The sequence below is a fragment of the Pristis pectinata genome, chromosome 19 (genome assembly GCF_009764475.1).
Source record: "Pristis pectinata isolate sPriPec2 chromosome 19, sPriPec2.1.pri, whole genome shotgun sequence".
In the NCBI taxonomy this organism is placed as follows: domain Eukaryota; kingdom Metazoa; phylum Chordata; class Chondrichthyes; order Rhinopristiformes; family Pristidae; genus Pristis; species Pristis pectinata.
Genome location: NC_067423.1, coordinates 12,124,826 through 12,138,417, shown reverse-complemented (window position 1 = coordinate 12,138,417; position 13,592 = coordinate 12,124,826). Strand labels below are relative to the sequence as shown.

Sequence of the window (13,592 nt, the reverse complement as noted above, 5' to 3'; positions counted from 1 at the left end):
ATCTACGATGGCCATTTAACCTGCACACTTTTGGGATGTGGCAGGAAACCGCAGCCCTCGGAGGAAACCCTTGTGGTCACAGGAAGAACGTGCAAACTCCACACAAACAGCACCCGAGGTCAGGATTGAACCTGGGTCGCTGGAGCTGTGAGGCAGCAGCTCTGCTAGCTATGCCACTGTGCTGTCCGAAAAGGGAGCAATTCCCACATCCTTTCCTGGTTTGGCTGTTCCCTGCTATGTCATTGCTGTTGAAGTGATTAATGTCGAACAGCAACCTTTTGATCACAGCATGTTTCCCTTCCTGGTGTCTTGACATTACATATTCACAGAGAGTCCAGTGCCATAAGTGTTGTCCATCCTTTTGATATGTTATTGGGTAGTCATAACTCTTGACCCTTGTATCTTGAGATCAGCACACTAAGTGACCATCAATAATTATCTTTGTCCAGTTTCAGCGTGACCTTTGCCTAATGATCATACTGCAGATAGATCTTAGCCAATTACCCCCAGTATCACAGTTGTATCATTTATCCAAGGCTGATGACTTTTCATGCAGTACTTGACCTACTTGGAATGTGTCATACAGCAGAGAAACAGGCCGTTTGACCCATTAATTCTGCACTGACCATCGAATACCCATTTACACTCATCCTACACGAAACCCATTTTACTCTCCCCTCATTCCCATCAACTCTCCCCAGATTCCACCATCGCCCAGGAATAATTTACAGCGGCCCATTAATCTACCAACTCACATGCCTCAGGGATGTGGAAGGAAACCAAAGTACCCAGAGGAAACCCAAACGGTCACAGGGGGAACACGGAAACTCCACACTGTCAGTACCAGAGGTCAGGATTGAACCTGGATTGCTGTTGCTATAGGGCAGCTGTGCCACCCAAAAGATAGGTCCAGACCCAATTACTATTGACTCTCACATTGTACAATTTAAGCCTTGTTTCCGGAGCAATTTTAATAATCTCAGAACTCCTCAAATGCTTCACACCCAATTTGTAATGTAGGAAATACAATGGGTAATTTAAGCACAGCAAGCTCCCACAAACAGCCATTGCAATGAAGATTAGATTACCAGGGTGGATTCATGTTAGTGATATTGTTTTGGGGCTAAATACCAATGAGAGAGTGTCTCCGTTTTTCTTCAAAGTAGCGGCCAAAGGGATTTTTGAGTCCACTCAAATGAGTGAGATGAGGCTCTGGTTTAACATCTCATCTGAATGACATCTGTGACAACTCAGCGAACAGGAAGGATGAGAAGCTCGCTGTCCTTGCTCTCTGCCCTCCAAGCTGCAGCTTATGATACCACTGCCTTAATAACCTGCAGCAGAGAATAACAAACAAATCAAAGGTAATGAAGTGTGTTGTATCTGGTTGCCACTGATTCCAGTATTTATGGGTTTTATGGTGGAGGCTCCCTCAGAATATTTGCACAGGTTTCTGGAGTGATAGAGCCCTGACCCGTCCATTATATCGGCAGGTTAATTATCATACTTTGTGATCTGTCAGAAATAAGAATCAATTGGGAGTCAGATCATCTTCAAAGAATCTTGGACATTTACAGCACAGGCCATTCACCCTGTTGTGTCCATGCTGACTAGGAAAGCAGCTGTTGATCCTATTTCCACTTTCTAGGTCTCAGTCCATAGCCCTGCAGTTATGTTGCGTCTGATTCATCCAGGTACTGATTAGAGCTGATGAGGGTTTCCTCCTTTACCCTTCCAGACCCCACTACAGTGCAGTTGAAAATGTCTTCCCAGCCCACCACTCTAATCCTTTTCTCTACTGCTGTGAATGCATTTATCCTGGTTATTGGTGTCTCTGCTGAGGTCAAAGGGCTTTCTTATTCAGCCTACTTATCAGACCTCTCATAATTTTATGTGGCTTCATCTGCTCGAAAGAAAGCATCGTCAGTCTTTCTTCATATCTCACGTGACTCCTTTGTTAACTCTCTGCCCTCTGAAGATTCTGGTCGAACGCGTGTACAATGGCAAAGGGTACCAGTCTCCACAGTCATTGTAGAATGCACCTATGTGTGTATTACATGTCTGTTCAGACTGCTCATTAGAAAAACATTTTTGCCTGGACTTGGGGGCTTGAGTCATAAGGAGAGGTTGTGGAGACTAGGAATTTATTCCCTGCAATTTAGGAGATTGAGAGGCGACCTGATCGAGGTATATAAGATCATGAGGGGCATAGACAGGGTGAAAGCACGTAGTCTTTTTCCCACGGAGGGGGTGCTAGAAACAAGAGGGCATGGGTTTGAGATCAGAGGTGAGATATTTAAAAGGGACATCAGGGGCAGCTTCTTCATGCAAAGGGTGGTGCGTATTTGAAATGAGCTGCCAGAAATAGTGGTTGAGGCGGGCACATTAGCAACATTTAAAAGCCATCTAGATAAGTACATGGATAGGAGAGGTTTAGAGGGCTAAGGGCCAAATGTGGGCAAATGGGACTAGCTCGCTGGGCAACACAGTTGGCATGGATGAGTTGGACTGAAGGGCCTGTTTCCATGCTGTATGACTCTATGGCTATTTTAATTCCTGCACACATCTGTGGTTGTGCGTACAAGTCTCTCTTCTGGAACTCAAGCATAAAGATCCAAGCCAGTGCTACACTGTTAGAGCTGCCACCTTTTGGATGAATTCTTAAACCAAGGCTCAGTCTAGTCCCTGAAGTGGAAGTAAATGATTTTGAAGATGTGCAGGAGACTTCTTGTCAGGATCCTGCCTAATATTAATCCCTCAACTGACATCACAAAGACAGATTATCTCTTCTGTTCACATTGCTATCTGTGAGAGCATGGGACTCTGTGTTTGGTACACCACAACACTGATTGTACCTAGAAATCTCTGCAGTGACTGTAAAGCAGCTTGGGTTCATTTAAAGGGATAAGTTATTAAAGGGATTAATTTAAAATATACATGCAACTTTTTTTAGGATGATTAAAATATATAATAAAGTTGTGATAATTACTTAGTTCAATGGTAGACATCAGCATTGGTTGACGTGGCCAGGCACTACTATTGCCCCACCTGAGTGTACAACAGAAGGTACCTTAAGTGGTGAGTGTTAATCTTACATGTCCCCTGAAGGTGAAGGCACTGATCTCATGTTCTCTTCAGAGGGAGATATAACTGTGCTGTCAACTTGAGAGGGAGCTACTGATCTTTAGCCAGTGGGGGTATATCTCTTGTCACTTGTGGTTTCTTCTGTAGTGAGCAAATGGCTGAGATCCATATGATGAACTCTTCCTTCCAGTTGTTGGAGCCCATTCAAATTACGCAAGTGACACTGATGCTGAAAGTGACCAAAGGATGGGGGTTAAGAATACCAGAGCGTCAACCCATCTCACTCCCAGCTGAGTTCAGCCATTTGAAGAAGTTTTCACAATGGAGTCACAGGGGATCCCTCTAAAACCCTGGACGTTGTGAACTTTATGTGATTCAGGGAGGTCAAAGAGAAAAGAAATAAAATGTTCTTGTTTTTTTTTGCCAGGACTGTGAGGTGTACAATGCATCAACTATGGTGTGCCAGGCCCCAGCTCTGGCTATCAGTCCGAGCCAGCAGACTGACAATGTAGAGCGTCCTGACGAGTTTGGGTTTATCCTGGACAACGTGCAGACGTTATTGATCTACAACAGCACAAACCTCATCTACTACCCAAACCCCGTGTTTGAACCTCTGAGCACCACGGGCGTTTTGGAATTAAAGCCTGGGTCTCCCATTATACTGAAGGTAAGAAACCCTAGTTACTGGTCTGAGACTTCACCAGAGGGCTGGAAGGTGTGCTTTATACTGCCTCACTGTGTTGCAGCCCAGACTCTTTGCTTCCTATAGGGCTTTCTGGGCTGAGTTATGGTGAGTCTGTGCTTTAAAGGCTTATGCGTTGTAGGAGTGAGGAAGGATCGAGGGAATGAGTGAGGGAAGTAACCAGGAAAGAATGAGTTGAAGTTGACACATGGAGTAGATCTAGCCTGGACTATGGACTGCAGAGGCACCTTCTGGCCCAGCACCTGTGATCCTGCACTGGACAGGTGGGCTCCCCACTGATCCTCCTGAGTAGTGGGACCTTCTGCAGACTTCTGAGCTGGGAGGCCTGCTGAGTGGGTGTTCACCACGTTAAACCTGTCACAAGTGCAGAGCCTCACTGAAATACAACGGAAGAGCCAGAAGTTTGGAAAACTGCTTTTTTATTTGAGCTCATTCAGTTAATTTAGATGTTTTTCATCATTGTATGTAATCTACAACCCAATGACATGAACATTTGAATTCTCCAACTTCAGGTAAACTTCTCCTCCTCTCCCCCTCTCTCCCCCTCTCTCCCCCTCTCTCCCCCTCTCTCCCCCCTCTCTCCCCCTCTCTCCCCCTCTCTCCCCCTCTCTCCCCCTCTCTCCCCCTCTCTCCCCCTCTCTCCCCTCTCTCCCCCTCTCTCCCCTCTCTCCCCTCCTCCCCCTCCCTCCACCCACTCCATCTGTCCATCACCCACGCACTCCTTCCACTGGGTCCCCCACCCCTCCTGCTGTTCCCACCTGCCCTCCCCACCTCCCTTGTTTGGCTCCATGCTCCACCTTCCCTTCCTGTCAGATTCCATCATCTGTAGCCCTCTGTTGCCTCCACCTATCACCTCCCAGCCTCTGTTGTTCTTTCCTCTCTTCCCTCCTCCATCTGCCCCTCCTCACTTGGATCTACCTGTCACTTGCCAGCTCTTACCTCACCCCTTCCCCTCTCCTCTCTATACTGGCTGTCCCCCCTCTAACTTTCAGTCCAAATGAAGGGCCTCGACCTGAAATGCCGACTGTCCATTTCCCTCCACAGATGCTGCCTGACCCATTGAGATTCTCCAGCACGACACGATGATGCTGGAGGAACTCAGCAGGCCAGGCAGCATCCGTGGAGAAAAGCAGGCGGTCAACATTTTGGATCAGGACTCTTCTTCAAGACTGAAGATAGGAAAAAGGGGAAGCCCAATATATGGGGGGGGGGGGGGGGGGAAGCTCCTGCTTTTCTCTACGGAAGCTGCCTGGTCTGCTGAATTCCTTAAGTATCATCATGTTTTTCATCTAGATTCCAGCATCTGCAGTCTCTTGTGTCTCCATCCATATCTTCCTGCAGTCTACAGCTTCCCCCCTTACAGTCAACCATTGTATTTATTAATGATTTAGACTTAACTGTCAGGAGCTAAGTAATAATGAGCTTTGAGGAAGCCCTTTGGTACCACCCTTGAGTTTTGTACTGGGACTGCATCTCTCTCCTTCACTGAGATGGCCTCCATGTTGTGCCAGAGTGTTGGGAGCAAGACTTCCAGTGGGAGCAGTGCCGGAAGGAACAGCATGACTGAAGGGGTGGTTGACAACCTGAGAGCAAAGGATGAACTGCCCCTCTGAGTGTTCATTTCAACAAAGGGCGGTAGACAGAATGGGACACGGTGAACTCATGCTCTGACCCCACTTGATGCTCCAGTCCAACTCTCTTTGCTTGTTTCCTCAAATCTCAGGGCCGAAACCTCATCCCTTCAGCAGCTGCTGGGAACATGAAGCTGAATTACACTGTGCTTATAGGAGAGAAACCGTGCACTGTGACAGTGTCAGACACTCAGATCCTCTGCGAGTCTCCAAATCTCACTGGGCGGCACAGAGTGCTGGTGAGTACGGTTTCACTCTCTTTGGCTTGGTGGTCAGTTATGTATCTGCCAGCCTAGTGGTATCAGTAATGTCTGTTTGGATGTTTGTACTAAGTGATTGAAGGGATAAAGGGTTGGTGCAGGGAAGAGGCAAAAGATCAGCCACGATCTTAATGAATGGCGGAGCAAGGGACTGAATAGCCTTCTCCTGCTTCTATTTCTTATGTTCTTGTGCTAGATTCCAACTGGCAGATCAGTTTTACCTTGAGAGTCTGGTGGTAATTGGTAATTGGTTTATTATTGTCACATATACTAGTATACAGTGAAAAACTTTGTTTTGCATGCCATCCAGACAGATCATTCCAAAACGTAAGTACATCGAGGTAGTACAAGGGAAAAGCAACAACAGAATGCAGAATATAGTGTTAGTGTTACAGAGAAAGTGCAGTGCAGGCAGACAATATGGCTCAAGGACTGTGACAAGGTCGTTTGAGAGATCAAGAGTTCATCTTTATTGTATAGGAGGTCCATTCAAGAGTCTTATAATAGTGGGATAGAAGCTGTCCTTGAGCCTGGTGTGTGTTTTCAAGCTTTTGTATCTTCTGCCCCATGGAAGGAGGGAGAAGAGGGAATGACAGGGGTTGGAGAGGTGTTTGATTATGTGGGCTGCTTTCCCATGGGAAGTGCAGACAAGGTCAATGGAGGAGATACTGGTATTCGTGAGAGACAGGGCTGTGTTCACAACACTTTGCAATTTCTTGCAGTCTTGGGTAGAGCAGTTGACATACCAAGCTGTGATGCATCCGGATAGGATGCTTTCTGTGGTGCACCTATAAAAATTGGTGAGGGTCATTGTGGGCGTGCCGAATTTCCTTAGCCTTCTGAGGAAGTAGAAGCTTTTTTGGCCATAGCATCTATGTGATTGGACCAGGACAAGCTATTGGTGATATGTACACCAAGGAACTTGAAGCTCTCAACCATCTCCACCTCAGCACAGGTGTGAAACCATCAGACGATGTAACAGAGCTAAAGAGAACTTGATGCCCACAGATCACAAGCGGGGCAGTGTGGGAGCATTCAAGCTTATCCTAATGCCTCAAGGCAGCAGAGGCAAACATTACTGGAACTCCTGCTGATGACTTCTGGAAAATGTACAAAGGGATGTTGGGTGAACACAGGCTTTTGCTGGGTTCTGTGGCTCCCCCAGAGTGGGATAGCCTGCTCACTCTGTAGGTCCCAAGATGAAGAGTGAGTACTTGGATGAAGTGACAAGTGAAGTCCTCAGCTGTCTGCGTGGAGTTTGCATGATCTTCATGTGACTGTGTGGGTTTCCTCAGGGTGCTCCAGTTTCCTCCCACCTCCCAAACACATGCGGGTTGGTAAGTTAATTGTCCACTGTAAAGTGCCCCCAGTGTGTAGCTGAGTGGTAGAATTGGGGGAGAGTTGATTAGAATGTAGGGAAAGTTTTTTTAAAAATAGGATTAATATGGGATTAAGTGTGTAGTTGATGGTTGGCATGGACTCAATGGGCCAAAGGTGGTGTGTTTCAGGAAAAGCGAAGGTATTGATATTGGTATTGGTTTATTATTGTCACTTGTACCGAAGTACAGTGAAAAACTTGTCTTGCATACCGATCGTACAGATCAATTCATTACACAGTGCAGTTACATTGGGTTAGTACAGAGTGCATTGATGTAGTACAGGTGAAAACAATAACAGTACAGAGTAAAGTGTCACAGCTACAGAGAAAGTGCAGTGGAATAAGGTGCAAGGTCACTACAAGGTAGATCGTGAGGTCAGAGTCCATCTCATCGTATAAGGGTAGTTGATGAGAGAATATATTATGGGGAAATAAATGGGGGAATAGGACTGACGTGAATGCTCTGTGACCCGGTATAGCCCCAATGGGCTGAATGGCCTCATTCTACATTATGAGATGACATAAGAAGATATGTGAGCATGTCCTGCAGAATGAATGGTCAGAATATACTGGTAGGAAAACAGCCAGATAGTTAGACCCAGAGAGCAGATATCCAGTCAGGAAAGACCTAGACTCTCGCGTAGCGAATGAATGCACCATCTGATAACCAGCTAAGCAGCTGGAGACAAAGTGGTTCAATCTATTTCACGAACAGACCCTGAGGTTAAATGGCATTAATTACAGGACATTAACGGTAATCTTGTTACTGTGATATTATATGATAAATACATTTAGCTAATTATTTATGTAATAAAGTAATTCAGGAAATGTCACTAGCTGCAGCAAAGTTTTATTGGGTTTCCACACAGTGAGAGGATGAGGTTTGATGTATGTTGTGCCGTACAACATGAAACTTCCAATGGCAACTACATATATTCCCAAAAGCCTAACTCCTGCCACCAGAAGGATAAAGGGGACAAGCCCAGAGACCCTTTCTCCCCACCCCCCAACTCCCTGCCACATGGGCAGCACAGTGGCGCAGGTAGTAGAGTCACTGCCTCACACTGCCAGAGACCTGGGTTCAATCCTGACCTTGTGTGGAGTTTGCATATTCTCTGAGACCACGTGGATTTCCCCTGGATGTTTCAATTTCCTCCCACATTCCAAAGACATGCAGGTTGGTAAGTTAATTGGCTGCTGTAAAATGCCCTCAGTGTGTAGGGGAGTGGTAGAACCTGGGGGTAGTTGATGAGAATGTGGGGAGAATAGAAAGTAAATAGGATTATTGTAGGATTAGTGTAAGTGGGTGGTTGATGGTCAGCATGGACTCAATGGGCTGAAGGGCCTGTTTCCTTGCTGTATCTCTCCATGACATAAATTCTAAAGAAATTTGGCATGTCCCCTTTGGCACTCACCAACTTTTATCGATGCACCATAGAAAGCATCTTATCTGGATACATCACTGCTTGGTACGGCAACTGCTCTGCCCAGGATCACAAGAAACTGCAGAGAGTTATGGACACAGCCCAGCGTGTCACGGAAACCAGCCTCCCCTCCATGGACTCTATACCTCTTGCTGCCTTGGTGAAGCAGCCAGCATAATCAAAGCTTCTATCCCACTGTGATAAGACGATTGAATGCTTCCCTTATATGATGAGATGGACTTTTGACGTCACAATTTACGTTGTTACGACCTTGTACCTTTTTGTCTACCTGCAAAGCACTTCCCTGCAGCTGTGACACTTTACTCTGTATTCTGTTATTGTTTTCACCCTGTACTACCTCAATGCACAATTGATCTGTACGAACAATATGCAAGACAAGTTTTTCACTGTACCTCATTACAAGTGACAATAATAAACCAATACCAATTCCACTGCAAGTCACACACCATCTGACTCTGGAAAGCATTGCTGTTCCTTCATCGTTGATGGATCAAAATCCTGGAACATCCTACCCAGTGCAGGGACTTTGTAGCAGTTAACATAATACTATTACAGCGCCAGCGATCGGGTTCAATTCCGGCTGTTGTCTATAAGGAGTTTGTACATTTTCCCCGTGACTGTGTGGGTTTCCTCTGGGTGCTCCGGTTTCCTCCCACGTTCCAAAGACGTACGGATTAGGAAGTTGTGGGCATTCTATGTTGGCACCGGAAGCATGGCGACACTTGCAGGCTGCCCCCAGAACATTCTATGCAAAAAGATGCATTTCACTGTACATGTGACTAAATATCTTAATCTTAAATCTTGTCAGTGATGTCCACAGACTATGGAAAAATAAAGGAAGTATTGCTACCATCTACCCTTGATTTTCTTTTTGTCTGTGGTGTTTATGTTCTGTTTTTGTCTCCATACATTATCAGAGAACTAATGATCATTAAGTTCACTCCTTTGTCTTCCTTGGCACCCCCACAGTGCAGTCTTCCCTGTATCCTCAGCCAACTTTCATTGATGACAATCGGCTGACTTCTTCCTCTTCAGGTACGGGTTGGAGGCCTGGAGCATTCCCCCGGCACTGTGCACATTTTCCCGGACAGCCCACTGAGTTTCCCGGCCATAATCAGCATCGGAGCTGCCGGGGGTCTCCTCATCATCTTCATCATCGTGGTTCTCATCGCCTACAAGAGGAAGTCTCGGGAGAGCGACTTGACGCTGAAGAGGCTGCAGATGCAGATGGATAACTTGGAGTCACGAGTGGCTCTGGAGTGTAAAGAAGGTAAATTGTGTGGCTGCTTTAGCTTCAGTCAAAGCCTTTTGCAGTATCCTTTTAGCACTTAAGAATGTAATCAACCTGGATTTCACCACTCTTCTTAGAAGGTCCACACTGATGTGACTGATTTGGTTGTAAACTAATGATAAGCATGGCTCCTTTATAAATTATTAAACACAGAATGAGGAAAAAGCCATTAAGTCCAAGGAAGGATGAAGTGGTCCTCCCCAGAGGTGGATGAAGGGAACACTGCTCATTTTGATGTCTATGAATGACCTGGACCTAACATAATTTTAAAGTTTGAAACGATGCTTTGAAATGTATTAAAGGAAAAGATAACAACATATAAAGAGGATTTAATGAGGAAATAAACAGCTGATGAAACTTAACGTGGTGAAGTGATACATTTTATTAGAATAAATGAGAGGCATTACACACTAAATAGTACAATTTTAAAGAGACCACTAGAACAGGTTTGAGTGTACACATATCATTGAAGATGGCAGAATAAGTGTTAACAAATCCAATGTTATTTTTGGAGCAACAACCAATCTGCTGGAGGAACTCAGCGGGTTGAGCAGCATTTGTGGGAGGAAAGGAAATGTCGCTGTCTCGGGTCGAGACCCTGCATCAGGACCCTGCACAATTTCTTTCCTCCCACAGATGCTGCTCGACCCGCTGAGTTCCTCCAGCAGATTGGTTGTTGCTTCAGGTTCCAGCATCTGCAGTCTCTTGTGTCTCCAGTGTTATTTTCGGTTTTGTAGCAGGGGCAGAGAATACAAAAGTAAAGAAGTTCTGCTGAATCTTTGCAAAAACCTGGTTAGGCCTCACCTCGAGGACACTGTTCATTTCTGTGCATTGCATTTTAAGATTGAAGCCTGACATATAGAGAGGGCATAAAACCTATTTGCTGGAATGGTGCCGGAGATGGTGAACTTCAAAAATGTGAGGAGCTTGGAATGGCTGGAGAGTTGGGTCATTCTTCTCAGATCCTGCCGGGTTACTAAGTTGATTCAAGTGTTCAATATCATGAACTTTGACAGAGTAAATAAGGAGAAATTGTTTCCACTGGAGGAAGGGCCAACAGTAACTTAAGGAGACAGATTTAAAATGATTGGCAGTCAGACCAGAGACGGCAGGAGGAAATCATATTTACTCTGGCAGCTGATGGGATTTGGAAGACACTACTTGATGGAATAGTGGAAGCAGCTTCAGTAGTCATCTTCAAGAGGAAACTGTGTAAATAACATAAAGGAAGGGAATGTTTTGCTGCGATATGAGTAAATAGGAGAGGAATGTATCTATTTTCTTGAACTATAAGAAATAGAAGCAGGAGTAAGCCATCGAGTGCTTCAAACCTGTTCTACCATTCATCAACATCAGGATTGATCTTCTGCCCCAGAGCTATTTTTCAGCACAATCCCCATATTCTTTGATTCCATTTAATGTTCAGAAATCTCTCGTCCTCTCTTTTGAATGAACACTATGAGTGAGATTCCGCAGGCATCTGGGAGACACAATTCCAAAAACTGCACCACCCCCCGAGGGAAGAAATTCCTCCTCATCTCAGCCCTAAACTGCCTACACTATATTCTCAAATTCTGCCCCGTGGCCCTGGACTTCTCATTAAGGGGCAACATCCTCCCTGCATCAAGCCCCTTATGAACTTTGTAAGTTTCAATGAGATCTCTCATCTTTCTAAATGCAATCCAGCTTGCTTGATCTCTCCTCATGCAGTAATCTGCCATCCATGGAGCCAGTCTAGTAAATCTTCACTGCACTCCTAGTATGACAAGTACATTCTTTCTTAAGTAAGGAAACTAAAACTGTATCTCACCAAGGCCTTGTATAATTATACTAAGACATCCTTACTCCTGTAATAAAACCTGCTTGCGATAAAGGCCAGTGTACCATCTATGCTCCTAATGGCTTGCTGCACCTGCATGGGGCCTTCAGTGACCTGCATACAGGCACACCTAAATCCCTCCAAATGCCAACATTACCCAGTCTCTTATCATTTAACAAATACTCTGCTTTACCATTACATGCACCAAAGTGGATAACCTTATATTTTTTCCACATTATGTTCCATCTGCCACTTGCTTGGCCATTCACTCAGTTTGTCCATATCCCCTTGAAGCCTCTTCACATTCGTCCTCCTGAGGTAGCAGAGTTATGATGGGCTGAGTGGCTGATTTCTGCACTGTATCCTCTGATGTTAGCACCTTTTCCAATGATTGTCTCAGCCAGTTGCTTATGAGATCAAGTCTCACTCCCCACAGGGATTCACTCGTCTTACCTAGCCTGACATTCTGGTACAGTACTGAAGATGTGCTGCCACCTTTCACATAGAGGCCTGAGTTTGCACTCCATGCCACTGTTACAAAGTGTGAGGAAACCTCACACAGACATTATCAACCCTTGTGGTGACCTACAAAGGCTGCCCCCGCAACAACCCCTGCCACTACCACCAAACTTAAAACAGCAATGAATAAGGTAGATGAGGATATTTCTGTCCACTGTCTTTGGCACAGACCTCAGTCCTGAGACTCCACAATATCATAATAATTTCTATTTTTAGTGAGCAGGTAAACAGTATCACATCAGCTCGTTTAATTATCGTATTCATTTCATGAATGGCTGCATAATTAATAGGATTACTGTAATACTCGCCAAACCCTTTTAATTCCTCATCACTCTTCTTTCTCAGCCTTTGCAGAGCTTCAGACAGACATCAATGAGCTGACCAGCGACTTGGACGGAACAGGAATTCCCTTCCTGGATTACCGGGCTTACACCATGCGGGTTCTCTTCCCAGGGATTGAAGACCATCCCGTTCTCCGAGAGTTGGAGGTAAGCGGTTGCTGGAAGCGGGAAGGAGTGTATCATTTGGGCAAGAGAGTTGGCCTTAAAGGCAGCTTATGTACCCTAATCATTTATACTACTGATGTTCACAGCAGGGTGAAGTGTCCTTTTTCTGTGCTGTGAGGGACATCAGAGAGAGGAGGGAGACTTAATCAAAGAGAAGTGTTTTGGGGGGGTGATATAGAAAGGGGGCGATGCGGGTTTGAGTTGAATGGCGGGGGAGAGAAAAGAGAAAGCATGATATCAAGAAGTTTTGATGCACATTATGGTCAAAGTAAGACTTTCAAAGTTGTCCCTGTTGTAATGCGAGAAACATATTGCAGAGCAAGCTCCCACAATTAGCAATGTGATGATGATCTATCAAGAGGACTTCTGGCAGCACAGCTTGGATCCTGGGTTTCAAAAAGGAAGGTGTGGAGTACAAAAGCAGGGAGGTTATGCTGAAACGATGCAAACCACTGGTTAGGCCACAGCTGCTGTATTGCATCCAATTCTGGTCATTACACTTCAGGATGAACGCCAAGGCCCAAGGAAAGGTACAGAAAAAAATTTCAGAATGATTCCAAGGATGAGGGATTTTAGTTACAAAGTTAGAATGAGGTGTTCTCCTTGACGCAGGGAATGTTAAGAGATTGGATCAAGGCGCACAAGATCATGAGCGGTTGAGATAGAATATATAAAGCAGTTTTTCCCCATTAATGGTTGATTCAGCAACCGGGAAGGCAGATTCAAAGTGATGGGCAGAAGACATGAGGGGCTGTGAAGAAAAACGTTCTTGCACAGTGAGTGGTTGTGATCTGGATCTTTCTGCTTATAGCGGTCGTGGAAACAGAATCCATCCGGACTCTCAGAGGGGATTGGATGGGTACTTGGTGGGTGCAAAACATTTGCAAGACAGTGGTGATTGAACAGGGAAATGAGGCTGACTGGATTGCTCTACTGTGAAACAGAATAGACTCTGT

General features: G+C 45.3%; 1 protein-coding gene across 4 annotated transcripts in view; it reads left to right on the top strand.

Annotated features, from left to right (window-relative positions):
• The window catches only part of plxna4 (plexin A4), a 532,456-nt gene that overhangs the window by 438,997 nt on the left and 79,867 nt on the right, over nucleotides 1-13,592 (top strand). For all 4 annotated transcript variants that reach the window (XM_052033450.1, XM_052033449.1, XM_052033451.1 and 1 more), the window contains exons 18-21: nucleotides 3,512-3,751; nucleotides 5,511-5,657; nucleotides 9,537-9,771; nucleotides 12,476-12,618. In XM_052033450.1, the coding sequence (XP_051889410.1) occupies nucleotides 3,512-3,751; nucleotides 5,511-5,657; nucleotides 9,537-9,771; nucleotides 12,476-12,618 (765 nt within the window). The remainder of the gene's footprint in view (nucleotides 1-3,511; nucleotides 3,752-5,510; nucleotides 5,658-9,536; nucleotides 9,772-12,475; nucleotides 12,619-13,592) is intronic.